Source organism: Mus pahari, chromosome 7 (genome assembly GCF_900095145.1).
Source record: "Mus pahari chromosome 7, PAHARI_EIJ_v1.1, whole genome shotgun sequence".
Lineage (NCBI taxonomy): Eukaryota > Metazoa > Chordata > Mammalia > Rodentia > Muridae > Mus > Mus pahari.
In genome coordinates this window covers 66,508,302-66,536,021 of record NC_034596.1, presented here as the reverse complement: position 1 = coordinate 66,536,021, position 27,720 = coordinate 66,508,302, and the positions used below count along the sequence as shown (strand labels likewise).

At 42.4% G+C, this 27,720-nt stretch overlaps 1 protein-coding gene across 2 annotated transcripts in view; it reads right to left on the bottom strand.

The window, feature by feature from the left end:
* Arid4a (AT-rich interaction domain 4A) overlaps positions 1-27,720 on the bottom strand; it is a 67,582-nt gene extending 39,862 nt beyond the window's left edge. Inside the window, exons 1-9 of one of the 2 annotated variants that reach the window (XM_021201598.2) lie at positions 27,386-27,720; positions 26,386-26,443; positions 24,009-24,119; positions 21,244-21,309; positions 19,697-19,787; positions 8,979-9,058; positions 8,803-8,897; positions 5,861-5,993; positions 392-471 (exon numbers count right to left, since the gene is read on the bottom strand). In XM_021201598.2, the coding sequence (XP_021057257.1) occupies positions 392-471; positions 5,861-5,993; positions 8,803-8,897; positions 8,979-9,058; positions 19,697-19,787; positions 21,244-21,309; positions 24,009-24,119; positions 26,386-26,391 (662 nt within the window). In that variant the 5' untranslated portion in view covers positions 26,392-26,443; positions 27,386-27,720. Of the gene's footprint in view, positions 1-391; positions 472-5,860; positions 5,994-8,802; positions 8,898-8,978; positions 9,059-19,696; positions 19,788-21,243; positions 21,310-24,008; positions 24,120-26,385; positions 26,555-27,385 lie in introns of those variants that run through there. The other variant, XM_029541108.1, reaches the window with a different exon arrangement.

Below are 27,720 nucleotides of genomic sequence, written 5' to 3'. Positions count from 1 at the left end.
TTTCTGAGTTCGAGGCCAGCCTGGTCTACAAAGTGAGTTCCAGGACAGCCAGGGCTATACAGAGAAACCCTGTCTTGAAAACCAAAAGTGAAAGTACTTATTTTACCAATAAAGTTTATTAAGAAGCTTCATAATTCATAATATGAAATAGCACATGATAAAAATATGAAAAATTTCAATAAACTATATATATTTTAATTACAAATAGATGTCTTTAATACTGCTGTCACTTATTGTTATTTTTATATAAAATTTATCAGCTAAAGGTACCCTACATAAACACAGTAATAACAACCTCTCAGTTTCAACTTGAGTGAGTCCCTTTATGGTAGGTGGCCAATCACTGTGTCCCAGCCCATGAATCATTACTGGGTGGTGTTTCATTACTCACAATTTAGAATCAATAAATGATCGAACTAAACACTGATCTTTTTTCACTGTGACGTCATCATTGCAGCTGGGAGAGACGACCTGCAATACAAAATTCAAAATCGACTAACTCCCCTTGCTCAGAAAATGAACATTTATTTTGGTATTTACTACCCCCCTCCCCACACAGGTAATCACGCCCAAGGCCTTTCATCTGTTAGGAAAGGACTCATCGACGCAGTCACATCCCTCAACAAGAATGCTTTAGGTTTTTTTTTATTATGTCTATTCATTTACTTGTGTATGGGGTAGGTAGAGTTCAAGTTTGCTGTTACACTCATGTAGAGGTCAAAGTACAACTTAGTAAGCCTTGGTCCTCTGGTCACCATGTGGGTTTCCTAGGGATCCAGTTCAGGTTTGTCAGCAGTAGTGGCAAGCAACCTGACCTACTGACCATCTTGCCAGGCCCAAGAATGTCATTTTAAACATGGCCTGGGGGCAGGGAGACTGAGAGACAGCTTAGCAGCCGAGAGGATGTAGATGACCCAGGTTCTGCTCCTAGCAACCACTTGATGGCTCACAATTGTCTGCAACTTCTGTGCCAGGGAATCTGACCCCTTCTTTTGGCTTTCACAAGGCCAGCCACCCTGTTGGTACACAGACATACACGGAGGCCAAACACCCCATACACAAAGAAATGAAATGAAAAAATGAAAAAAAATTTCTGGATCTGCTAATGTTTCAAATGGATTATGTTTTACAAGAAATACCTCAATTGCTAATAGCTCCCATTACTAATAAATTACAAAATTTTTATTATTTTTTAGCATATTGGCTTTCTTGATATTTAACATGCTCACTAGGTAATAAAAATTAATAACGAAATATAAGTTAAGATAGTATCACTTTAAAAATTAGAGCTTATTCAAACCTAAATAAGATATTTTATCACATTTATTCCTTTGTGGGGAAGGGTAAGCATGTATCCTAGCATCCTATGAAGGTCAGATGGCAACTTGCTATCATTTTCTTTCTTCATGTGGTCCTGGGGAATCAAACTCAGGCCACAGGCTTGTGCTTAGCACAAGCACCTCTACATGTAGAACTATCTTCCTGGTTCAAGACTTGATTTTGTATCCAAAACAGTAACATTTATGGATGTATGGTCTGTTCTTTTTATTTTTTTCAGATAGGGACTCCTTTAAAAAAAAAAAAAAAAGATTTATTTACTTATTTTATGTGTGTGAATACACTAGCTATTTTCAGACATACCAGAAGAGGGCATTGGATTCTATTACAGATGATTGTGAGCCACCACGTGGTTGCTGGGAATTGAACTCAGGACCTCTGGAAGAGCAATCAGTGCTTTTTTTTTGTTTTGTTTTGTTTTGGTTTTTTTTCGAGACAGGCTTTCTCTTTATAGCCCTGGCTGTTCTGGAACTCACTTTGTAGACCAGGCTGGCCTCGAACTCAGAAATCCACCTGCCTCTGCCTCCCAAGTGCTGGGATTAAAGGCATGCGCCACCATGCCCGGCTCGCAATCAGTGCTCTTAACCGCTGAGCCATCTCTTTAGCCCCCAGGCAGGGACTCCTAATAGCCCAAGTTGGCGTCAACTTTACTACATAGCCAAGGATGACTGAATTCTGTACTCTCCTCCCTCTGGCACATTACAGTTTGTTTAATTGGTGGTGAGTATTTTTGTTTCTTTCTTTTCATTTACTATGTATCATTAACTAGCCTAGAAATTACTATGTAGACCAGGATGGCCTCAAGCCCACAGATGTCTGCCTGCCTCTGTCTCCTGAGTGCTGGGATTGAAGGGACGTGCCACTGATTTGGTTTTTATTATTTTTCCATTGTGTGGGCACATGCATGCACTCACAGAGAGACCAGAGGCGTCAGAGCTGTGGGTGCCCTGCACTCTGTCCTCTGCAGATCACTGTGCTCTGAGGTCACTGAAGCACCACCCCAGTCCTTCATCTAAAACACACACCTCAGTATGCATCTACCTTAAATCTAAAACCACCTAAGATCTTTTTTAACAGGGCATGAACAATTTTCAATTTGTCACTGAAAAGAAAACTTTTAATCTAGCCTTTGAAAGTAAAAAATGCCTTAGCAGTGTGCTTAGTGAGTAATTTTTGAGTACTGTAGTCGTGTTTTGTATTTTAAAAACTCAAGCCGGGCGTGGTGGCGCACACCTTTAATCCCAGCTCTCAGGAGGCAGAGGCAGGTGGATTTCTGAGTTCAAGACCAGCCTGGTCTACAGAGTGAGTTACAGGACAGTCAGGACTATACAGAGAAACCCTGTCTTGAAAACAAAAAACAAAAAACCTCAAGCTCCGTAGCATACTAAACTAAACTAAAGTTTCCGAGACAGACTTAGTCATGATATTCTTAATACTTAACAAACCCAGAGTCTTGAACATTGTAGGCAAAAGTGTGTCTCAGAGACACACTCTGCCTCCCAACTCCTTTCTTTGTAATTAAGTTTCATTTATTAAGTTTATTATTATAATATAGACTTCATAACTATCATGTTCAATACTACAGAGCCAGATTTATAATTTTTTTTTTTTTTTTTTGAGACAAGGTTTCACTATGAAAGCCTGGCTGGCCTCAAACTCAGAGGTCTCCTGGCCTCTGTTTCCAAAGATTCAAGTTGTGCGACATCACACTGCACTGGATTTTTAAATACTCTTATTGATTACTGTTTGGTTTTTGCCAGGTCTCATCTGCCCAGAACCTGATATGTAACGGAGGATGACTCTGAACTTACACAACTCTGGTAAGTGTCAAGATCACATACATGGCCACACTTTGGCTTCAGAGAGAAATACAGGTCTTGTGGGTACTAAGTGCTAATAACTGTCAGACTAGTAGAGTTGCTGTGCCTCACCTCAAGAGTCAAGAGAGGGGCAATCTAAGGCATACAAGAAAGAACACAACAGGGGGATGACCCGTTGATACACCAGGCACAGGACAGTGCCAAAGGCAGGAAAGCTAGCCCTAGCCGGCCAGAAGAGGTGTGGCAGCCAAGTCCCGAGGTGTAAATAAATGTAAGTCCAAGTCTCATCACGTCACCTGGGAGCTATTCTAATGGCCTCCGTATTGATTTCTGTAAACAAACAGTCTTATGAATATCCCCAAACATGCAGCACAAATACCATTATTTTTCAAAACTACCTGCAGAATTATCTCCTGAGTTTTAGGTGACCCTTGGAAGGCCCTTCTGCTTCAGGGGTCAATGATATTATTAGCAGCTGCATCCTATTCTCCCCCTCCTCTCTCTCACCATCGGTCAAAGCGGATTCTCTATGAGACAAATATACCTAAGCAGTCTTCATCCTCACATAAAAGATCCTGTAGTGACCATCTGTTCTTCTGTGCATACAAAAACTGCCATTTATAAAAAAACATTAAATATCTAAGGGTATCCTTTCTTTCTATTACTTCCTTATTTTAGTTTATGTACCAGTACTAAAAAATTACTGCAACATTTTGGGGGGGGCAGGGGGTTTTGAGACAGGGTCTCTCTGTGCAGCCCTGGCTGTCCTGGAACTTACTCTGTAGTCTAGGCTGGCCTCAAACGCAGAAATCTGCCTCTGCCTCCTGAGCACTGGGATTAAAGGCGTGCACTGCTACACTGGGCTTAAAGAATGAGTCTATAACTTCCAATACAGTCTGCTTTATGTGTAGAGCACATGTCCTTGGGAGTCACAATGAGAAGTCCCACACTTGCCCATCTTCTAAGGAATTTACAGTCAAGGCAAAGCAAGCTCACTGTTGTCCTCAGGTAACACTCATTAACTCAGGGTGGAGTAGAGGCGCACAGACGGAAGATGTTAGCTTAGGCATAGTAAGGAAAGGAGCTCAGTGGAAGAGCGCCTGCCTAGCATGCCTGGGCTGCTGGGTGCAGAAGCATACACCTCTATGCCTAGTGTCTGGGAGGTGAAGTTCAAGGTCATCCTAGGCTGTCTGGCAAATTTGAGGCCAGCCTGAAATATGTGAAACCCTTCCTCAAAATAAAAAAGCTGGGGCTTGGGTTGGAGAGATGGCTCAGTGGTTAAGAGCACACACTGCTCTTCCAGAGGTCCCGAGTTCAATCTCCAGCAACCACATGGTGGCTCCCAACCATCTGTAATGGGATCTGATGCCCTCTTCTGGCACACAGGAATTCATGCAAATAGAGCACTCAGATACTTTAAAATAATAATAATAAGAAGAAAGTGGAAAGGAGATTATGGTGAAGGAGTCTTAGATATTCATTAAAAGAATGTGAAGCCGGGCAGTGGTGGCACACGCCTTTAGTCTCAGCACTTGGGAGGCAGAGGCAGGAAGATTTCTGAGTTCGAGGCCAGCCTAGTCTACAGAGTGAGTTCCAGGACAGCTAGGGCTACACAGAAAAACCCTGTCTTGAAAAAACAAAAAAACAAACAAACAAAAAAAGTAAAATTAATTGACGAAGCAGAATCAGTAAAACTAGATTAATTAACTGAAAGATTAAGGTTTTGTAAGTGGCATGTGTGTCTGGTGCATGCACACAGATGTGTGGGTGCACATGAACATGCGGAAACGTTGATGAAACATTGATGCACGTGCTCATGCACATGGGACGCAAAACAAGGGAACAGATGTCTTCTGTCACTCCCCGACACTGCACTGCCTTGAGACAAGGTCTCTCGCTGAAATGAAGCTCTTATGGCTGGGCTGGCTGGACAGCGTGTTTTTGAATCTGTTGTCTTGGCACTCAAGCCCAGGCCATGCCTGGCTCCTTACACAGGCACCGGGTCCCTAAGCTCTCCTGCTTGCAGGGCAAGTGCTCTTACCAGTGTGCTGCGTTCCCTGCCCCGCCTCAAGTGTCTTGTTTTGTTTCTGAGACCAAGTTAGTCTCCACCTCCTGGGCTGAAGCACACTTCCTGTTTTGGACTCCGGAGAAGTTGAGACTACAACCCTGAAGCACCACATCTGACTGCATTGTTGGGATTACTGTGAGATAACCGATTATTTTTAAATGGTTCTACCTAAAAACTTAGTTCTAGATAATTAGTCTGAATGTAATAAAGAAGCCAGATGTGGTGGCTCATACCTTGATCCTACAACTGAAGAGACTGAAGCAGGAGGATTGTTAGGAATCTGAGGCCAGTCTGGGCTACACAGTAAGTTCCTGGCCAGCCTGGACTATCGAGTGAACAAACAAAACAGCAATAAAAAATTATTGAGGAATTGACCTACAGGAACTGAAGCTGTAAGGCGGGAAATGGGGCAGAATGAAGAACCAATCTGAGGAGAAAACCTGAAAGATGTCAGCAAATAGATAACAGAATAGAAAGCCAAAGACAACGGCCAGTGTGAGTGGGCCTGTCTTAATTTTGAAACTACAATTACATCTTCATTAGATTTATAATACTTCCAAAATATTTTACATACATTTTTAAAAATCTATTTTCAACGATTAACACAGCTGACTACTTTTGCAATGAAACTTACCAAAGCAGGGTACCAACCAGCGCTCTCTGCTGTGGAGGCCACGCTTACAACTTTTCCTAATAATTCGTCATTGAGGCGCCTCTTATCTTCATCTTCCTCTTCGCTGCTTTCTTCTTCCTTTTCGTCTTCAGTGCTAAGAGTCAGGAGAACCTGGTCATTATCCTAATGTCCACATCCTAGTGTCCCAGACCTAGGCATGTCAGAGTGCTGTGACTTCTGCATGTTCCACTGGCCCCTCTGGCTGCCTCTCCATTCCTGCTGGGGCTGAGGAGATGGACAGTCTCCTGCCTCACACAAGTAACTGAACCACCTAAGGAAGCCACACTTGAGTTTGCTTCACTGGTCAGTGAATACCTGGGCTTCAGTTCTTCTGCCAGGACAGAGAAGCCTAACTGTATCACCACATGCACTTTTAAAAACATATACCTCTCTGTTTTTTAATGCCAGGGGACAAATAGTGCAAGTTTAATTTTCTTTTTTTTGTTTTTTTGTTTTTGTTTTTTTTCTTTTTGAGACAGGGTTTCTCTGTATAGCCCTGGCTGTCCTGGAACTCACTCTGTAGACCAGGCTGGCCTCGAACTCAGAAATCCACCTGCCTCTGCCTCCCAAGTGCTGGGATTAAAGGTGTGCGCCACTACGCCCGGCACAAGTTTAATTTTCTAGTAGGGTATGAAAATAGCCCAAAAGAAGTATATGTGGGTTTATTCAGATATCTTCTCTGGGGTAATCATTTACTTTTAAGTGTCCATAACAAGCATTAATTATGAGTCTATGCCTTTTAAATAAAAATGAGTATGTACTCTTTTAAAGTCATGATGAATAGAAATCTGACATGCTCTTGAAGCATCCTGAATATGCTGATATCTGCCGTTCATTGCACCAGGTAGGGCTGTTAACTACTAATGATCTGGAGGCACTTGGTCCTTTTCCTCTCACAGACTTGTTGCCTAGGAACTACCACATGACTCTTTACTTTCTACACTGACGACATTTCCTTATCTTTAGTTCTAACACCTATAACTGCTTATTTGAGTGTCCTGCACTGAAATATCAGCTTACTCGACTTATTCAAAGTTATAATTATTAAAGGCTATAATACTATGTTATGGATACAAATATCATTAATGATTTATTAAATAAATGTGCTAAGCACTTGCTACACACTGGAAAACACATACAATACTAGTCCAAACTGTCAAGACACGATCAATCCCACTGTCCTCAGTTATAAACTAGTAATAGGATCCTGTAGAATGTGTGTGTGTGTGGGTGTGTTTCTGTACGTACAAGTGCCAAAGCACATACATAAAAGTCAAAGGACAACTTGCATGACTTGGTTCTCTTCTTCCATCATTTGAGATTCAGGAATCAAATTCAAATAATCAGGCTTGGTAACAAGTGCTGTTACCTGTAAACCACCTAGCTGGCCCGGAAAGACTTTATTATAGCTATGACAACCAAATATAAGTAAGAAATAAAGCTGGAGTGAAAAGTTACAAAGTCATCGTTTTGCTATAACAGTGCTGATATACAAAAAGAGCCCCACTGAGTAATTCAAAAAGGAGGAAGGACACCTTGAGGTGGAGCCACATACCAGGGGGGAGGACAGGTGACCTGGAGAACTCTATGCCCAGGAACCAGGCAGGTAGAGCACTAGCCACTCACAAAAGGGATGCCAGCAATTATGGGGCAAACAGATGGTATGTATCTACTGATGTGCTTACACTGAGAAGAACACACACCATTTACTGTCTACACTGAATAACCTTAATCTATAAATGAAAACCCCCTGAAAAACATCTGCATCCACTTGTACTCTTAAATGTTCATAACACCAAAAGCTAACAACTGTTTTTGGAACTCATGAACCACAATCAGGGAGATGCAGCCGCATGCGCATGACCTTGGTGTGGATCCTGAAAAGATGCTCTGAAGAAGCCTAGGGCAACAGCTGGGCCTGAAATGCTCCGAGTGTGAAGTAACAAGATGCCACAAAGTGAACTATGAGGCAGGTAGACCAGGCCTGGCCCAGGACTGTGGACCTCGAGGCAAAATGGTCAGGGGCTTGCCTGTGGGTTCCATAGTTTACATATGTGAAACTCAATGTTCTAATTATGATATCAGTATTTTATATAAGAGTCAAGAATTGTGGCCAGACGTGGTAGCGCATGCCTTTAATCCTAGCACTCGGGAGGCAGAGGTAGGCGGATTTCTGAGTTCAAGGCCAGCCTGGTCTACAAAGTGAGTTCCAGGACAGCCAGGGCTATACAGAAAAACCCTATCTTGAAAAAAAACAAAAACAAAAACAAAAACAAAACAAAAAAAAAGAATTGTGATGCTGTTTTCTTCCACAGGGCTCAGTAAAATTATGAAACTGAAAACTAATTATGTATATACAAAAAGATGGAAAGATAAGACAAATAGGGCAGAAATATATATTAACACTGTTGAATCTAGGCAAAAGGCATATGGAAACTATTTGTATTGTTATTTTTAAATTCAAAATTATTTGTAAATCAGGCAGTAGTGGCACACACCTTTAATCCCAGCACTCAGGAGGCAGAGGCAGGCAAATCTATGAGCTCAAGGCTAGCCTGGTCTACAGAGTGAGTTCTACATAACCTAAAGAGAAACCCTGTCTCAGAAAAAACAACAACAACAAAATTTGTTTTTAAATAAAAAGATAAAACCTATAAGTAATTACTTAATAAAGGAAAACCTTACCAATTAAAGATTCTTGTCAAAGCAAATTGAAATAGTATTTTGGGAAGTGGAATTTTCATGATGTAATGGAGTAGTTAAAAACGAAGTCTGCTGAGGGCAGAATGTGCACCTTGCAATTCACTATGGAAATGTTAGCCCTCGGGACATAACCATCCTAGGAGAGTCAACAGAGGAAGGCTTTAACCCCATCGCTAGATTAACCAAGTATGAGAACTCACATAGGCAGTGAGGACCTCCTTCCTCTGTTAGTCTTCTTGGCAATGACTGGTGTCCCAAAATGCTCGGGGTTTGTTAGAGGAAGCTGATCGAGAGTCTGCAAAAGAGACAATGAACTTAATTCACACTCCACTTTCCCATCATGTGCTGCCGTCCGAATCATTCCCAGCCACCCTACCTCACTCTCGGCAAAATGTCTCTCTCCTTTCAGGCAAAGTGAGGTCCGCCTCAGAGTTCTCTCATCACCGTCATCAAACACTGCAAAAAGCAAAAGATGTCTGAGACTCTGCGCGCATCAATTAAAAAAAAAAAAAAACAATATAAACAATGTTATTACTATTTCAGAACTTGTGGTGGTTTGAATAGGTACGGTCCTCACGGACTGGTGTGTTTGAGAGCTTGGCCCACAGGGAGGGGCACTATTCGGAGGTTTGGTTTGGCTGGAGTAGGTGTGGCCTTGTTAGAGGAGGCGGGGCTTTAGGGTCTTAAATGCTCAAGCTTCACCCAGTATAAAACACATCCTGCCTCCGCCTGCTTTCAGATCCAGATGTAAACCTCCCAGTTCCTCCAGTGTTATGTCTCCCTGCACACCACCATGCTTACCACCATGAAGATAGTGGACTAACCCTCTGAACCTGTAAGCCAGTCCCAATTAAATGTTGTCCTTTATAAGAGTTGCCTTGGTCACGGTGTCTCTTCACAGCAATAAAACCCTAACTAAAACAGAAGTTGGTACCAGGAATGAAATATTGTGGGGCTGGCAAGATGGCTCAGTGGCTAAGATCACTGACTGCTCTTCCAAAGGTCCTTAGTTCAAATCCCAGCAACCACATGGTGGCTCACGACCACCTGTAATGAGATCTGATGCCCTCTTCTGAAGATAGCTACAGTGTACTTATGTATAATAAATAAATCTTAAAAAAAGGAAAGAAAAGAAAAGAAAAAAGAAGTATTATTGTGATAGGCCCGACCACGCTTTAGTCTGGAGTAATGTGGATTTTGGAGCTTTGGGCTAGGAAAGCAGTGGAATGCTTTAAATGGGGCTTAATGGGTCATCCCGGTAGGAGACGGAAGACAACAGCACTTAGGGTGATTTGAACTTTGGGGTGCTGCTAGCTCAAAGTTTTTCAGGGGAAAGGAATTTTAGCATGTTGCCTAGAGATCGGTCTTGTGGTATTTTGGTGAAGGATGTGGCTGCTTTTTACTCCTGTCCAAATAGTCTGCCTGAGGCTAAGGTGGGATTTAGCTTAATTGCATTGGCCAAGGAAGTCTCAAAACAGCCTCACACAGATTCCGTCCTGTGGTTTACTCTTGTGAAGAGCGTTTTTTTTGGTTGAAGGTAGAAAGCTGAGATAGTAAAAATATAAAAAGTATGCTTCTAGGGTTAAGGGGGCACCAGGAAGAAGAATGGAGCTAATCCTGTGTTCAAGGAGATAAACAGAGTAAGATGTTAAATGCAATTAAGAGAGTGGTGACCTCAGGACAAGCCTATCCCACCCAGACAGGGTCTCCGAGTTCAAAGACAGCCTTGTCTACCGAGCAAGGTTCAGAACAGCCAAGCTTAGACAGTCAAGGAAAACAGAAAGCTGATGAAGATGTAATTAAACAAGAGAACCATGGTCCAGCCCCAGCAAGCAGCAGAACTTGCCGACTTCGGCAACTTCATTTTACCTTCAGATCAAGGACGGAATTTCCCTTTGAGACTGAGGGAAGGCACTGAAGACATGAATGTCAGGGATGTCCGTGAACAGACAGCCAGAAAGACCATTGTGTGAGGCAGCGAAGGTTGTACCTTTTGATGGCAGCCAGACTTGGTAATGTGTAAGAGTCAAAAAATCCAAGTGAGGAATTTAATAACTTATCCCTAATTTTCAAAACTCTAACTATAGTATTTGATGATTTTAATGTTAAAATTTTTAGAATGTATTGGTTCTACCACCTATCACTTATAGTTTCTTAAAAAGTAAATATTCTCAGATGACACTTAGTTGTCCAGAATTATGCAACAATAAAATACAAAGATAAAATCCTTACTTCAGATAATGAATGCATATTCATTCAAAAGTATATATGCAATTTACAAACAACCATATTCACAGGAAAGGGCACACACACTACAATGGTTACCACTAGTGATGGTGGATCCAACCCATCATCCTAGCAAAGGGGACACTGAGGCAGGAGGCTGAACAACATGATGCAGTCTTGAAATAAATCAATTTAAATATGAATAAATACTACATATAAAATAAAAATGAATAAAATGCCAGAACAAAATAAAAAGGATAGGTCTTGAAAATGGCTGAGGTGGTAAAAGGCACTTGCTGAGAAAGTGTGACAACCTAGCAGTGACACCCAGACTCCATAGTATTACTGTGGGGTATTACTCACTATGTCACATAAATGACATAAATGGCCACCTAATCCTTTTTCTAAGGAGTACACAATGTGTGTGGTCTCAACCTGTGATCCTGGTCCTGTAACTGCTTTGCAAAATATATAAATATTCAGGATGCTGAGACACAAGGATCACCAGGACAACCTGAGCTACATAGTGAAATTCTCTTATCAAATAAACACGCATACACACATATGCACGCACACCCTTTCCCCTCCCCCAGCCATCCTATTATACTAGGCAGAATGAATTGGTATGACATCTTAGAAATAAAATCCTGACTTTTACTCAGGTGTGATAGAGCATGCCTTTGACCCCAGTACTTGGGAGGCACAGACACGTAGATCTGAGTTAGGGGCCAGCCTGATCTATATAGTGAGTTCTAGGACAGCCAGGGCTACATAGAGAAACCTTGTATTAAAAATTCCAAAATAAATAAATAAGAAAATAAAACCCTGACTTTTTTTACCTTCTTTTGGATTTTTGAGACACCGTCTTTCTACGTAGCCCTAGCTGTCCTGGAATTTGCTATGTAGTCCAGGGGGCGGGGTGCTCAGCCTCATAAAGATCCACCCGCCTCTGCTTCCTGAAAGCACATTCCTAGATTTCAAAGCATGAGCCACAGCACCCGGCCTCTGGCATTGTTTTCTGATGGATGTTGCTAAGCAAGTATTCTGCCTTCAAATCACACACTTGCTCTTAACAAACAAGACTTAAAAAGGATTTCTTAAAAGGAACTGTGGTGCAAACAGCTACCTTGTCATCTTACACAGGAATCCTCTAGTGAACAAAGAGAAACAAGCTAAGAATCTAACTCAGCCCTCACAAGGCAGAGGCAGGCTGAGCTTCATGAGTATAAGACCAGTCTGGTCTACACAGTAAGTTCTAGGCCAGCCAGGGCTATATAATGAGGCAGTCTTAAAAGAGATTTGAATCCACACTATACAGATGCATGCATTTGGGTACTTTACATGCATGTTAGTAAATGTCACCATTTTCCTAAAGCCACAGAGAACACATCACCGTAACGGACTTACTAATCCTGGCATCTCTGTCATCCAAGATAGCTCTAGCCGGGCGTGGTGGAGCACACCTGTAATCCCAGCACTTGGGAGGCAGAGGCAGGCGGATTTCTGAGTTCGAGGCCAGCCTGGTCTACAGAGTGAGTTCCAGGACAACCAGAGCTACACAGAGAAACCCTGTCTAGAAAATTAAAAAAAAAAAAAAAAAAAAAAAGAGAGAGAGAGAGCTCTAGCCATCAGTGATGTGAAAGTCAGGTGTGGGGAATCCCAGCACCTGGGAAGCCGAGGCAGGAGACTGCCCTGACTTCCAGGCCAGCGTGGGCTACACAGGAAGAATGTCTCAAAACAAGTGGAGTCAGCTGGCCTCTCTCAGGAACTTCTCAGATTTCCAGCATATCATGTGAGGCTACAAAGATTTAATCAGGTGGGGGTAAACATCGCAAGATGTATAGATGTTTGTATAGATAATTCATTGAACATTTCAGCCCAGCCCAAAATGATTACATCTGATATTACACAGAAACAAAAGCGTATTTACAGAAAAACAGCAAAGCTAAGACTCAAGGCAACAGTAATCATTCTAAGTAGACAAATGCAAACAAATACATACACCCTAACCCCACTCCTAGAATCCAAGGAAACAGACAATCCAGGGGAATGTAATGCACTACTAAGTATAGAAGATCTGTCTACCCGTTATCCTAAAACTGACTGACACCATGGGATAATAAATGCCTAAAGTAAGGAAACTATCCAAAGATATTTTACTTGACTGTCACTTACTAAACTGCAACCACATGCTAGTCCACAAAACAGCATCTGCATGGTAAAAACCAAAGTTCTCTTTTTATAGATAAATATAGGAGCAGAAGCCGGGTGTGGTGGTGCACGCCTTTAATCCCAGCACTTGGGAGGCAGAGGCAGGCGGATTTCTGAGTTCGAGGCCAGCCTGGTCTACAGAGTGAGTTCCAGGACAGCCAGGGCTATACAGGGAAACCCTGTCTCAAAAAACCAAAAACCAAAAAACAAAAAACAAAAAAAAAACATATATATATAATATATATAATATATTATATATATATAATGTATATAAAATATACATATATAGGAGCAGAAGGTCAATGACCTCCAAGTTAATTAAAAGGATCAATGACAGTTGGTAGGTATGAGGAGTAAGTATAAAATGCGTGTGCACCACCCTAGGTAACAAGCCTATTGCACACTAGGCTATTGTTCCCAGGCTTGCTACAAGGAAGAGGAAGTCAAAATTCAAAAAATAAAATTATCAGTATGTACACATATATGTATATATACATAGACACACAGCAGTTGTGGTGTAACAAAATTTCATATATGAAATATTTCATATAATGAAGTAAAAACTTTAAATATGCGTATTTTAGGTATAACCAATTGTCCTTTAAACTTCATTTAATTTGCCAGATGGTGGTGGCATATGCTTTTAATCCCAGTACATGGGAGGTAGAGGCAAGCAGATCTCTGAGTCCAATGCCAGCCCAAGCACTCAGAAGGCTGAGGCAGAAGGATTGTGAGTTTGAGCGTGCCTTGGTTACCATAAAGACCCTGTATGGAAAAACAAAAGTTCACATTGTAGTTTCCTGAGGAGCCCCATCACTGCTTTCTGTATTGGCTCCCCTACTTTATACTCTTACCGACAGCAAGCAAAGGTTGCCTCTGCCCTACATTCTTACACAGACATCTTGTGTTTGTGGTAACAGCTAATCTAACAAGTATGAGAAGATACCTCATGATGGTTTTAACTTCCTTAATGATCAATATGCAGTCACACATCAATCAGCAATGGGAGTCTGTCTGGAGAGAGGTGTGGCCAGGTGATTTTATCACTGTGAGATCATCAGAATCCTAGAAGGTACAGCTCAGCACACACCTAAGTGATACTGCATGTGTCACCGCCCTTGGGCTATATGCCAAACAAGCATCATACTGTCCTCAAAGTGTAGGTCTCAGTAACATGATTATTAAGTATCCAACATTTAAGCACAGATCAGGAACAGCAAACACACAGTACAAAGGATGAATGGGAGGCTGGAGAGATGGCTTAGTGGTTAAGAGCACTGGCTGCTCTTTCAAAGCATCTGGGTTTGAGTCCCAGTACCCGCATGGGTTCATAACCGTCTTTAACTCCAATCCCAGAGGATCTGACATCCTTTTCTGACCCTCTCACATCAGCCACATGTGGTACACACACACATGCAGGTAAAATAACCATATTCATAATATTTAAATGGTGACCTATACAGGCTACTTACTGTAGAAGAAACATACAGAACTAAAGCTGCTTTAGCTGGGTCAGGTAGAGAAGAGTGACTAGGAAGGGCTGGGACATCAGATGTACAATAAACAAGTCACTGGAGTGATGGCTCAGCGGGTACGAGCACTGACTACTCTTGTAGCAGGCCCAGGGGTTCAGGTCCCAACATCCATGGAGTGGCTCACAATCAGCTATAACTCCAATTTCTAGGGGATCTAATACTCTTTCCTGATCTCTATGGGCATCGGCATACATATGATACGATACACATAAATTCACAAATACACAGAGTCACATAGAAATTAAAAATTAAAAACTGCTTTTAGTCATTAATTAAAATGTCATTACTTAGAGCACTGGTTCTCAACCTTTCTAATGCTGTGACCCTTTAATAAAGTTCCTCATGTTAGGGTGACCCCAATGAAGAAATTATTTTTGTTGCTATTTCACAACTGTAATTTTGCTACTGTGATGAGTTGTAATGTAAATATCTGTTTTCCAGTGGTCTTTGGGGGTCACGCCCCACAGGATGAGAACTGCTGATTTAAAGCAAGCTTGCATTGGCTGCGTTTTTCCCTTTGAGAATGTCTACTGAGAGGGAGGCCTTGTGGTACAACGGTAGCACGTCTGACTCCAGATCAAAAGGTTGCATGTTCAAGTCTCTCCCGAGAAAATTCAGAGAATGTCTACTGAGGTGCTGGCTTCAGCTTTCCATTACAGTAACAAGTCCAAGTTGGGCTGGTGCCACTTCAGCTTCTGACAGGGACCTGACGTCTGATGGAGAAAGAGCAGGCCGACGGATCTTCAGTTTACAGCTAATCCTTTTTCTGTTGTTCTTACGTGCCGTGTGAGATAAAGGTCTGGTTCCATTCTTCACACAATGCTTAGTTTTCTCAAAACAGTTATCGAAGACATTGTTCATGCTCATGCTACCTTTCCCAAATGTGAATACTCTGCGAATATGAGGGTTTATTTCTGAGCAGTCTGCTCTGTGCTAATGGTTCTACAGCATTCTCACCAGATACACTATTTTGATTACTGTAATTCAGTTCAGCAGGTAGGTAGTGAAGGGCAGGCGATGATGCTTAGGGGTTTAAAGCAACTGTTGGTCGACTTAACACGCGTGGGAATACTGGGCTCAGCATAGGAGGAAAGAACCGAATCCCAAAAGGTGCCCCTTGACTTTCACATGTGCACTGTGACATGCCCATATGGCTGGCTAGCACTGTGGAGCTTGATCTTCAGAACTGTGAACCCTCAGACCTGATAAAAGGTTCAGCATAGCAGCCAGACACTAACATCAACACAGAACTCATTAGCTTTTCTATCTACCAATATGAACTTGCTGAGAAAAAGAACTTGAGAAATCTGATTAAAACAGCATGCAACACCAAGGAATAAACCTAAGCCAAGAGCTGGAGGAGCTCTACAATGAAAGCTTTAGTCCCTGAAGAAAGCCTAGAAATGAAAAGAAAGCCTTTGCCAACTCTACGCCAGACAGGGAATTAATATCTAGACTATATATAAAGAACTGCAAAACTCCAACAAAACCAAACTAAATCATCCGCTCAATAAATGAACTAATGAACTGAGTGGAATGTTCTGAAAAGAACTGCAAACTGCCATGAAATACCTGGGGGGATTCACTGTCCTCGGCCGTCAGGGAATGTGAATTAAAACTGGTTTGGGATTCTATTTTCCCCCAGTGAGAGGCTGTCATCAAAAAACAAATTGTCACAAATTCTGGTAAGCACATAGAGGAAGAAGGACCTTTAGACATGGGGCATGAAAGAGGAGAGAGCACACCAGCTCAGGGGCTAGGGAAGTCAGTGCGGAGGTTCCAACCGAAAAAGAATTACACCTTGATGTGCTGGATCACTCCTTAACCTTAAGCCAACACAGCAGACACACGGTTAGCCCGCCCATCTTCACTGCAGAGTATTCTTTACAGTGAGGAAATCAGACAGCATAGATGTACAAAACTGTGGTGCACAGATGCCAGAATTTCATACAGTCATGAAGAAAACTGAAATCATGACACGCAAGGTAAATAGGTGGAGCTCAAAGTCATTATGTTAAGGGAAATAAACCACACTCAGAAAGACGAGTGCTATGTATTTTCTCTTATATACGAGACCTAGACTCCAAATGTGTGTGTGTGTGTGTGCGCGCGCGCGCGCGCGCGCACACGTGCTTGTGCGTGCAAGTGTGCGTACACAAACACACATGCTTGAAACTATAAATAGACTCATGAGCCTAGGGGAAGGCAGAAAGAGGAGGTCACATGCATGACACAAAAGCAGAAGAAAATTATCTGAGGGAAGGAAGGAAGTCTCACACTTCATTGTCCCAGGTACTAGGATTATACAGAGGAGCCATCACGTTGGGTGAGAAGTATTTCTAATGACCCCTCCAAGGAACAAACAAGCAAATGAAACCCCAAGATTGCTGCCACCAGGGATGCTGAAACACAAGGATCACTGAGTTGGGAGCTAGCCTGGCCTAGAAAAAGAGACTCTGGACTTAAAATACCTGGTGAACTGGAACTAGGTACATTTCAATATCAGCAAGGGATGTGTTAGTAGAGAGGGGAGAAAACTCTTCCCTGTAATTACCCTAGCAGAGACGTGATACGTGATCAAAGCCAAGGCCTTGATAAGCAACTGCTCTACCACTGAGCCACATCCAGCTCAAAGATCACTAATACTTTCTAGAATTTTCTAATCTATTAAATACTTTTTAGAAATTTAAATGAAGAAAAAAGAAGAAAAAAAAACAATTGATAAGTGTTCTCTCAAATGCTCTCAGATACACACACACACACACACACACACACACAGAGTAACTTTATGACCTGTGAGAGATCACACGACTCATTTTCTCCAATGCTGTCCTTTCCCCTTTGATTATATTCCTTACCCTCTGATCACCCTTGCATGGTCCAAATCCTTGTAAGCTTTACTTACAGTAAGGTGGTATCTTGAGTGTACTTAAGTGAATAGGGTCTTTAAAACCTTAAACACTTAGAGAGCAACCCCATTTATGCATTTAAGTGCAAAACCCAATTATTTTCTTTTGGTTGTGTTTTTATGGTATAGAGATCAAAACCACAGCCCAGAGCCAAGCACGCTATCACTGAACTGTAAGTGTGCTCCTAATGATTTTTAGTTTTTCTCCCAAATAAGTGTTTCTTTTTGTATGGTCTGCCTTCCTTCTTTCCTCCTCCTCCCCTCTCTCTTTTTTGGTAATATTTATTCATTAAAACTATATTTTTATTACTTTTAATTACAAGGCATATGTGCAGGTTCTCATGGAGACCACAAGCACTGAAATCCCCTGCAGCTAGAGTTACAGGCAGTTGTGAGCTGCCCAACCAGAGTCCTGCGAACTGACCTCAGGTCCTCTGCAAGAGCAGTGTGTCAGCCCTCCAGCTCTATGATGTTTAGTGTGTGTGCACACATGCCGCACATACGGAGAAGTGAGAGCATTTTGAAGGGTTAGTTCTCTTCTCCCACTCCATTAGTTCTGGTGTTCACCCCAATTCAGTTGCCGGGCTTGTACCCACCACTTTGTCCACTGAGCCATGTCACTGGCCCATACGGGTTTTCTCTACATGAACTGGGTGCATCAGAATCATCCAGGATATTAATACAAAGAACGCTTGCATTGGCATCCCTAAGACCTACTGAACTTATCCAGCACAGAAGAGCACTGTAAATAATGTTCACGAGCAACTACTTTCTAGAATCGACAAAATGCTATTCGTGTAGAGGACAGACTTGGAATTCAATGATTATTCTAGAACACAAAAACAGAAAATATGAAGATGCACAGGTATGCTCTGCAGAGCACAGGTAAAGAAAGCATCATACAGGTTCTGAATGTAGCCTCAACAGTGAGTGCCACAGAGGACATACCAGTATTTGAATATTCACATAATCTCACATACCTCTGTAGCTACCAAGCCTTTAACCTTTACCAGTGCCTTGCTTAATATAGCACACTTCTATCAAATTAATCTCAGTTATTATTAATTGCATTTTTAAGGCCTTAAAAACTATCAATAATAACAATTTAGTTCAATGAAAACCACATAGCTGGGACTAATAGAACCATATGAACCATTTTCCAGGAAGCCAAAGAAGTAAAACTTCTGAAATCAGTGCTTGGGAAGAGTGAGTTAGATAGAGTAGCGGGCAGTGGTGGTGCACGGCTTAATCCCAGCACTCGGGAGACAGAGGCAGGTGGATCTCTGAGTTGGAGGTCACTAGTGTATAGAGTGAGTTCCAGGGACAGTCAGGGATACACAGAGAAAGCCTGTCTCAGAAAACCAAAACCAACCAACCAACCAAACATACAAACAAAAAACCACAAAAACCTAAAATAAATTAAAAAAAAACAAAAACAAAAAACCCTAAAAGTCAAGCTAAGTAATCAAGGAAAACAGCACGACAACTATTTTACCTCTAGCAAGACAGATGGGCAAGAGCGAGCAGGGTTAGGGTATGCAGTGTAAACATCTTGGGTAGTTTCTATAAGTGCATAGTCTCAAAGTACTGAGAGGACGTTTAGAACTAATGCTTCTCTCAGTATACAGAACCTCAGTACTTCCGTGCAACTTTGAAGGTTTAGTTTGCATAGACTATGATACTTGCTCCTTCTCTCTGATTTTAGTTTTGTTTTGAGATGGGGGTCTCATGTACCCCAGGTTAGCTTCAAATTCAGTATACGGTCAAGGATGGCCTCCAACTCCAGATTTTCTTGCTTCTTGCCTCAAGTACGTAGGCTTGAATCTACTGGCAGAACGCGTCCCATCTTTACATTCTGCTGTAACAACTACATTATCCTTAGTGCAACAAGTGTTATTGATGCCTGTACAATCCTTACTGCAGTTATAGAAATAATAGGATACTGTCTTATGAAAAAAAAAAAGTTACTTTCCTAAAGACAAAATGTCCAAGTACAGTACAACAGAAGTACTCTTAGATAAAGATAAAAACTTGCAAGTCGTCTAAATGATACCTGCTTTGGCTGCCAGCTGAATGCCATTACAGCTTCAGCTAGCTATAGCCAGTAAGTTCACAGGATAGAATGCATGTCCCTGACAATGCACACATCAGTGTATTTATAAGTTAAAGGTATACACGCCTCTGGCCAAAGCCATATATAAAGTTACTACTTACCCACAGTATACCAACTAGCATCTGTCAATTTGCTGATAATAGCTTCCTGGATAGATCCATCAGATGTCCTTGTTTCAACAATAGCTCCAACCTAAAACATAAAAGCCAACTTTTCTTACAAGATTTAAACATACAGACCAAACCCCTTCCACCAACTATGTTATCCAAGGAGGGAATTTTTTTTTTTTAAAGATTTATTTTATTTATAGAGAACACTGTAGCTGTCTTCAGACACACCAGAACAGGGCATCAGATCCCATTACAGATGGCTGTGAGCCACCATGTAGTTGCTGGGAAATGAACTCAGGGCCTCTGGAAGAGCAGTCAGTGCTCTTAACCACTGAGCCATCTCTCCAGCCCAGGAGGAAATTTTTGATAAATACACAAGCTAGAATAAGGCAGAATTATCACTTAGGATGCTTGGGTCTTCACTGTGTAATTGGAGCCCAAAGTTCTCTGGCATAATTAAGGGAACTGTTACTTGTATTTTACAAAAAGAGAATTTGCATAGTCCAGGATTCAAGTCTGACTAAATATCTTACGTCAGAGTTGTTCATCACATTGCACTACCTCCAATAAGCTAAAATGAAACAAGTATCAAACCATAATAAAACGAAAATACTTGGTTTTCTTTCATCAAAACACTGACTACAGGAGGATTCAACACTTGGATTTAAGGGACCTCTCAGATAAACGTTCAGCTGGAGAGAGGAACAGACCAGTTAACCTTCTTTCAGCTTCCAAACCTTTGTCTATCAGATATTAACCAAAGTGGTATTTCAACAAAACAAAGACCGCATAAATAGAAATGAGTAGAAAATACAATATTGCTATTCGTCAAATTGAATAATGAAACAAATATAGTTTGATAAATCAGAAGAACAGAAAAGTTTATGGTAGTTGGCATGTCACAGGCACCATCTTAATGCAACAACGTGTAAAAAAAAAAAAAAAAAAACAACCCACCAGTAATATATTCAAACTGGGCAAGGCAGCATAGCCCCACAGGTAGACTTTTTGTGAGTTCAAGTCTAGCCTGGCCTATAAAGTAAGCACCAGGCTAAACAGCGCTACATGGTAAGACTCTGTCTCAAAACAAACAAACAAGTAAGCATGCTTAATATATATGTAAATGTATGCACGTAGTCAGTCCCTAAACACAAAACAAAAGGCAAGAGAAAGCGTGCAACTACTGTGAGCCAAGCACAGTGGAAGACCTGCAATCCCAGAACTTGGGAAGCAGAGGTCTGTGCTATAGTTTTAGGACAGCCTAGGCTAAGAGCCCATCTAAAACACCAACTCAAAACAAAACAAGAAAAAAATTAAATAACTAATCCAGCTATGATTGATGCTCTTAAAGGATACAATAATTGCAATTATCATGAATTTACACTATTGTACATCTGTATTTTGTTTTCTGACTCACATGCCTATAAAAATTCAATTGTATGTAAGAATGAAGTTTGGCAAATTATGGCATTTGCCTATGGCTCACTATTTTTGATTCTGAACTGGCCAAAAGTACTTTTATTTTTCCCCATACGTACTCTTAAAGGGCCCTTTACTTGGTCATCCTGCACCAACTGTGTTGTGTTATCCTGTTTCAGAAGGACCTGGAAAACAAAAGGATCTGGAAGTTACTTTTGAAACGATGTATCTATCATATCCCTGCAGGTTCCTCCTTCATACCCTGTGGTTACCTCTGCAGTAACAGTTATTACACTGTCTTCTCTTTATGTTTATCCTCTTTCTCATTAACTGTGAGCTCCTTGAGGGCTTGGAGCCCTCTTTCATTACTCTTCCCCTTATAGTTAGCAAGTGTCAGAGCATATTACAGCCACTTAATAACTGCTTGCCCAGTGAACAAAGTATAGATTTATAATCCAGTGATAACTATAAAAATGGAAAACTGTCTCTAGTGTATTTTATCAAGTCAGAAAAGGTTTTGACTGTCACAAAATATTTTTTAAAACCTTCACATTTTATTGCCTACTTAAAAACAGAGCTCTTGAGGTCCTTAAACTCCCTGAGGCTGGGCCTGGTGGCTTATAACTTTAATCCCAGCACTCAGGAGGCAGCCAGCCAGGTGGATCTCTGTGAGTTTAAGGTCAGCCTGGTCTACACAGAGTTCCAGGACAGCCAAAGCTACATAAAGAAACTTTGTCTCAAGAAAAAAGTCTTATGTTACAACTAGAAGCAATTCAGTCACAACAAAGTATCCCTCTCGATGCATGTGCTCCTTCAGTTCCACCTCACATACAGGCAAACAGCACAGCAGCAGAGTAAGAAATTCTGGGTAATGGGAGTGTATGAGAAGTCCTAAATAATTATCATATTATTTTAAATAAACAACTAAGAGTCACAATAATATATATATGTATATTTTAAAGGTTAAAACTGTCGATGACTCTCAAATATTCAGTGGTCTATATTTATAGTTTGCAAAGTTAAAAGGCTATATGAAATGAAGAAGATAAAAATGTCAAATGGCATCCTAACAAGCAAGCGTCACTAGCAGATTCATACTTGGGTCTACTGACTACTTGAGTCACAGTCTCTGAGGCCAAGATCTTCTAAACCTTGATTGTATTTGAAATGTTAGGCTTGTTAAATTAGTCCCAGAGGTTTTTACTCAGAATCTTTGAGAAAGAGTCCTGAGAATGTTCACTTTGAGTAAGTTCCTAAGCTGGGCTAATGCTCCTAGTCTGGAAGGCATATCCTGAGCGCCGGTACAGTAGCTCACTCGCCTGTCATTTATTCTTCCACATTCCAGAGACTCTGTATGACCACTAGACATGAAGCCCTCGTGCATGTACCTGGAACAGAAACAGAAACTCTGTCCTGTCCTCTCCTTTCCACAGTTTTTTAACTCTGGTAAAAGAATATGGGGTTGGAGAAATGGCTCAGAGGTTAAAAGCAATGGCTGGTCTTCCAGAGGTCCTGAGTTCAATTCCCAGCAACCCACATAGTGGCTCACAACCATCTATAATGAAATCTCTTGCCCTCTTCTGGTCTGCAGGTATACATGTAGGAGACTGATATACTGTAGAAACATGATTATAATAATACTAACTATAACACAACGACAGGCACAACACAGTGTGGAAGACTGTAGAAAGTGTGTGGAGAGTTATCAAGGACTTTCATGAGTCATCTTTTATGGCTCTGCAATGTTAAGAATAGTTATATTCGTGAAGATGCTCTTGTACCTACATTAGAAGAGTATGCAGAACAGCAGACAGGGGCTAGCGATGTGCCTCACATGGTAAAGGGAGTCAGTCTGGCATGAACGAAGCTGAATCAATGCTGGAAAAACCAGCATGCTGCCTCAGCCTATGATCCTGGCACTTGGAGATGGAAGCAAGAGGATCAAGTTCAAACTCATTCTCAAATGCTTAGTGAGGCTGAGACTGTCTTGGGCTCTATGAGACCTCTATCTCAAAAAGAAAAAAAAAAAAGATCTACAGGAAAACAATGTGTAAACAGATTTCTCAAAAGTTGCAGGTCTTCATCCACCCATCCTTTTCTGTATTTCCTAATTCTACAGGAATGTATTAACTTTAGCTTTCCCTGGTCTTAAAAATCAGCATCTTTCCCAGCACTTGGGAGGCAGAGGCAGGTGGATTTCTGAGTTTGAGGCCAGCCTGGTCTACAGAGTGAGTTCCAGGACAGCCAGGGCTACACAGAGAAACCCTGTCTCGAAAAACCAAAAAAAAAAAAAATCAGCGTCTTGGCCAACCATAGAGGTTGACGTCTGTAATCCCCACACTCAGGAGCAAAGGTCACCAGAAATTGTCTAAAAAAGTCAGACACACACACACACATGCACACGCGTGCCTCAACTCCATGAATCATTTTTAATGTTATCTTGAAAACATAATTTTACTTCTTTGTTCTTCCTAATCACTGAAACTGTCATTATCTGATTAAGAGAGGGAGACACCAAATTATAGCCCAAGTACGCTCCTACAAACAGGAATGATCCAAATAACACAAGTATCACACCTTGGTATCCTGAAATGAAGCTCGAGTTCTTTATTTTTCAGTTCTTAATACATTCTTTCAGTTTAGTGTGCAATGATAGTTGCCCTAGCACTGATTCAACAGAAAGACCGACAATGTTCAGCCTTTTCCCCTGGGCTACCATGGACTGAAATCTTTTCAATGTACTGAACCTGCTGCACAACAGGAGTGACTCTTGTCCCTACTCTGCCTTCCGTCACTTGAAGTACACCAAATAACCTGCTTTGTGTCCTCAGAGACAAACCACCAGACAAGCCTGGGCTGCCTTACAAAGCCTTTGCGCATTTACCTTGACTTTCACCAGCCTTTTCACAGTCTTGATCTTTGCCTCACAGAAGGCCCCTCGGTACTTGGCACTGACATCAGTTCCCACTGTCAGGTAGGCAGGCTCATCTGCCGCCTGTGAGGAAAGAACAGAGATGCCAAACATCACTACTGGTCGCCTTTACCCGACCTCTAACAGGACCAAAAGGAACTACATCTAAAGTCACTAGAACATTGAAATTATTTGCTTAACAATAATGATAATTTGCAAAATTCTCCTAAAGCAAACACCTTATTAACACTATTTCATTTTATGTACTCATTTCCTGATGATGTAAAAGTTGTAACTGGAAACTACCAGTAGGAAAAAAAAAGGTTTTTTGTTTTTTTTTTTTGAAGTACATGTTTTAAAATATTCTACAGTTTAATATGTAAGAGATAGAAAGATAAATAAACAGAAGAAATGTATTTATATTGAATGTCTCGTAAATATTATTAGTTAGGGGTCTTTAGGTGATTCTATTTTCTAGGTTAAAAAGAAATACTGCTACAAAGTTAATAACAATACATAATTAAACGTTTAGTGAGACAGATAAGGAAGGTAACATCTTCTTTTGTTTGCTTTGGGCTGTTGGGACAAGGTGCAGGCTGTCTCTGCCTCCTAAATACGGGGATTACAGGCCAGGGCCACCAAGCCTGGCTAAGGCATTATCTTTTGATACAATGTATCTCTACACAGAAGAAACTAAGAAACCTCTTTCCAAAATTGCTTTATGGCTGAAGGTTGCATCTGAAAGGTTTAAATCTAAATTCAACTGATGAAAACTGATAGCTAAAGGCTGCAGCCATTTCTAGTTTACAGCTTTGATCTTCTCAGCATACTTAAAATAATTTTTATTTAGACATTAGTAGCTGGGCATGGTGGGAGGTGGAGGCAGAGGCAATAAGATCTCTTTAAATTCTAGGCCAGCCTGGTCTCTGTTACACAGAGAAATCCTGGAAAACCAAACAAAACAATTAAAAAAAAAAAAAAAAGAAAGAAAGAAAGAAAAAACACCCACTTACAGGAAATAGTCATAATCAAGGAAATAGTCATAATCAGAATTATACATTGAAATATGTAAGAAACTTCCATTTATAAATCATTTTAATCTTGAGAGTAACAGACAACTGCTATTTCAGTCTGTGCTGTTACCTAATTCAAAAGCTGTACGTATTCATGCAACCAATTCAACATTATACGTAAAAAGATGTTAACTTTAGTTAAATATTTTAAGTAGGAAACAAATTTTCATTTTCCCAAGTTATATTAAAGGAAGTTGTGTCACTCCAAAATTTAAAAAAAAAAAAAAAATAAGAGGAAGTTTGAGAATTTCAGAAAGTAATCTACTTAAACCGAGTCAGGCATGGTACAGCATGCTCATCCTGCCAGCACTTGGGGAGAAGCAGGAGGATGTCCAGGGAGTTCAAGGCTGACCTTGAACTACACCATGAGTTCCAGGCCAACCTGAGCTAAAGTATACTGTTTCAAAATAACCAAAATAAAAACAACTATATATTTTCTATTTTATTTACATACATACATACACACACACACACACACACACACACACACCCCACAACAGTAAGTACAACGTTAATCATGCACTTTTAAATGTCAGTAACTTAAAAAGAATAAAAAATGAAGAGGAATACTTTTTGGTAAGTATCTGACCAGAAACAAGCAAGGGCTACAGTAGCCTAAGGAATTCTGAGGAATGTTATGAAAGCTTCCTTTCCCTTTAAGCAGGCAGCCAGTGATGTCTGTAAGAAAAGAAGCTTAAAAACTGCACACAGAATTCATGTTTTACGATATATATTATGAAGACTGAACTAGTCAATCTAAATACTGTCATCATCTTAGTTTACTTTCTTTCCCAAGAAATATACAGAACTCTCTTAACTCAAGCTACATATCATGTCTTTTAGAAAATGGCATTGGTAGTGGAAAGGAGGAAGTATATGTTTTAAAGAAAGCAAAAGCAAAGCAAAACAAAACAAAACAAAAAAAAACTTGCAAAAACCAAAGCAGGACAAAAGCTTTTCTTCTTGAAAGGTGTTTTTGACACTGAAGTGTTTGAAAATCGAAAGACTACACCAATCTTCTCAAAGTGCTAACTGCTAGAGAGTGTTGGACCGCCTGCATTTACACAGGCGCGCGCGCACGCACACACACACACACACACACACACACACACACACACACACACACACACACCTCACCCATTCACATGTCATTTTCCTGAAAGTGCTTCTTACCAAAGAAATCAATTCTAAGTAACAAAATGCTGCCATTCCACAATTGCAGCCTCCGGACTGGCAGCGTCCAGGGTAAAGGGCTATGAAGAGTTGGCTCCACTTACCTTCATCTTGACTGGTGACCTGTGGGGTTCCAGCTTCCTCGAATTCTCTTCCCGGGCGCTAGAGCCAAAGCGGGGGGGAAAGAGAGGCAGAGGATCAGCCCAAGGCGGTGTGAGACCGGGAAAGAAAGTAAACAAATGCAGGCGGGGAGGGGCCGAGCTCCGCGGTCCCCGGGACAGACCCCCGTCGGGTAGCCAAAGCCTGGCGGGCAGGGAGCCCCACGCGCGCCAAAGGGCAGCGCGTCCCGCCCCTGCCCGGCCGGCCGGCCCACCGCGCCCCCCGCCTCGTCGGCTACTCGCAGCCCCTGAGCCCCGGCCTCCCGGGTCCGCGCCCCGCCGGGCCCCGACTCTAGCGCGCGCCCCGCCTCCGCCGCTCGGCCCCCTTGGCCCGCCCCGGCCCGGCCCGCGGCGGCGGCGGCGGCGGCAACGGAGTGTCACGGCGCCATTGCTCTCCTGCCTCCGCTCTGCACCATGTCAGGAAGGAGAAGCGCTCCTTCACCCGGGGGGCAGGGGCGGCGGCCTGCGGCGGCGGCCGGCGCGGGGGGACCCGGCGGGGGAGGCGCGGGGCGGGGAGGCGGCAGGACAGGGTGTGGGAGGGGAGCGAGCCGCACCGCCGCAGCGGCTGTCTCCTCCCGCGCCCGCCTCAACTTTTTGTACAGCCCGGGAGAGGCGCGGGCACCCCGATCTCCGCGGTCTAGCAGCGGGTCCTCTCCAAAGACGCACAGCAGAGTTGGGGGCCGGTTCTCCCGGCAGCCCGCTCCTTCCGAGCAAACTTAGCGGCGCGGCCAGCCCCACAGCCATTTTCCCGGGGAGGCGGCGGAGGCGGTCGTGCCCGCAGTTGCCGCCGCGACTCCAGGACCCGATCGCTGCCCGGCGCCCCGGGCACAGCCCTCCCTGCATCCCCCCTCCCCGCCTGCGGAGCTCCCAACTGCACCGGGACCCCATCGCGGCAGCAGCTGCTCCCGCCGCTTTGCCCATTCAGCGGCCCCCGCTGACCACCTACCTACTGCGGGTGCAGAGCGCTGTCAGCTCTCCAGTCTGCCGCCCCACTGATCGCCGTGGGTCCCCGTCCGGGCAGCACCGCTCCCGGCCGCAGCGGCAGTTCCTGCGCCGGGTTCCCCCACTCGCCCCGATTTACTGCCACAATCCACCAAATAACAAGCTGTTGAGCAGACTCGCTTCTACACGAACTCCTATTGGCTGCTCATGACGCCGAATAGCTTCGGATTGGAGCTCGCTGTCTGCCTTTCTCATTGGATGTAGCTGTGAAACTTCCATGATTGGTGCGGAAAACAGCAGGTAGGATAGCTTCCACTTCTGATTGGCTATTTCCGAACA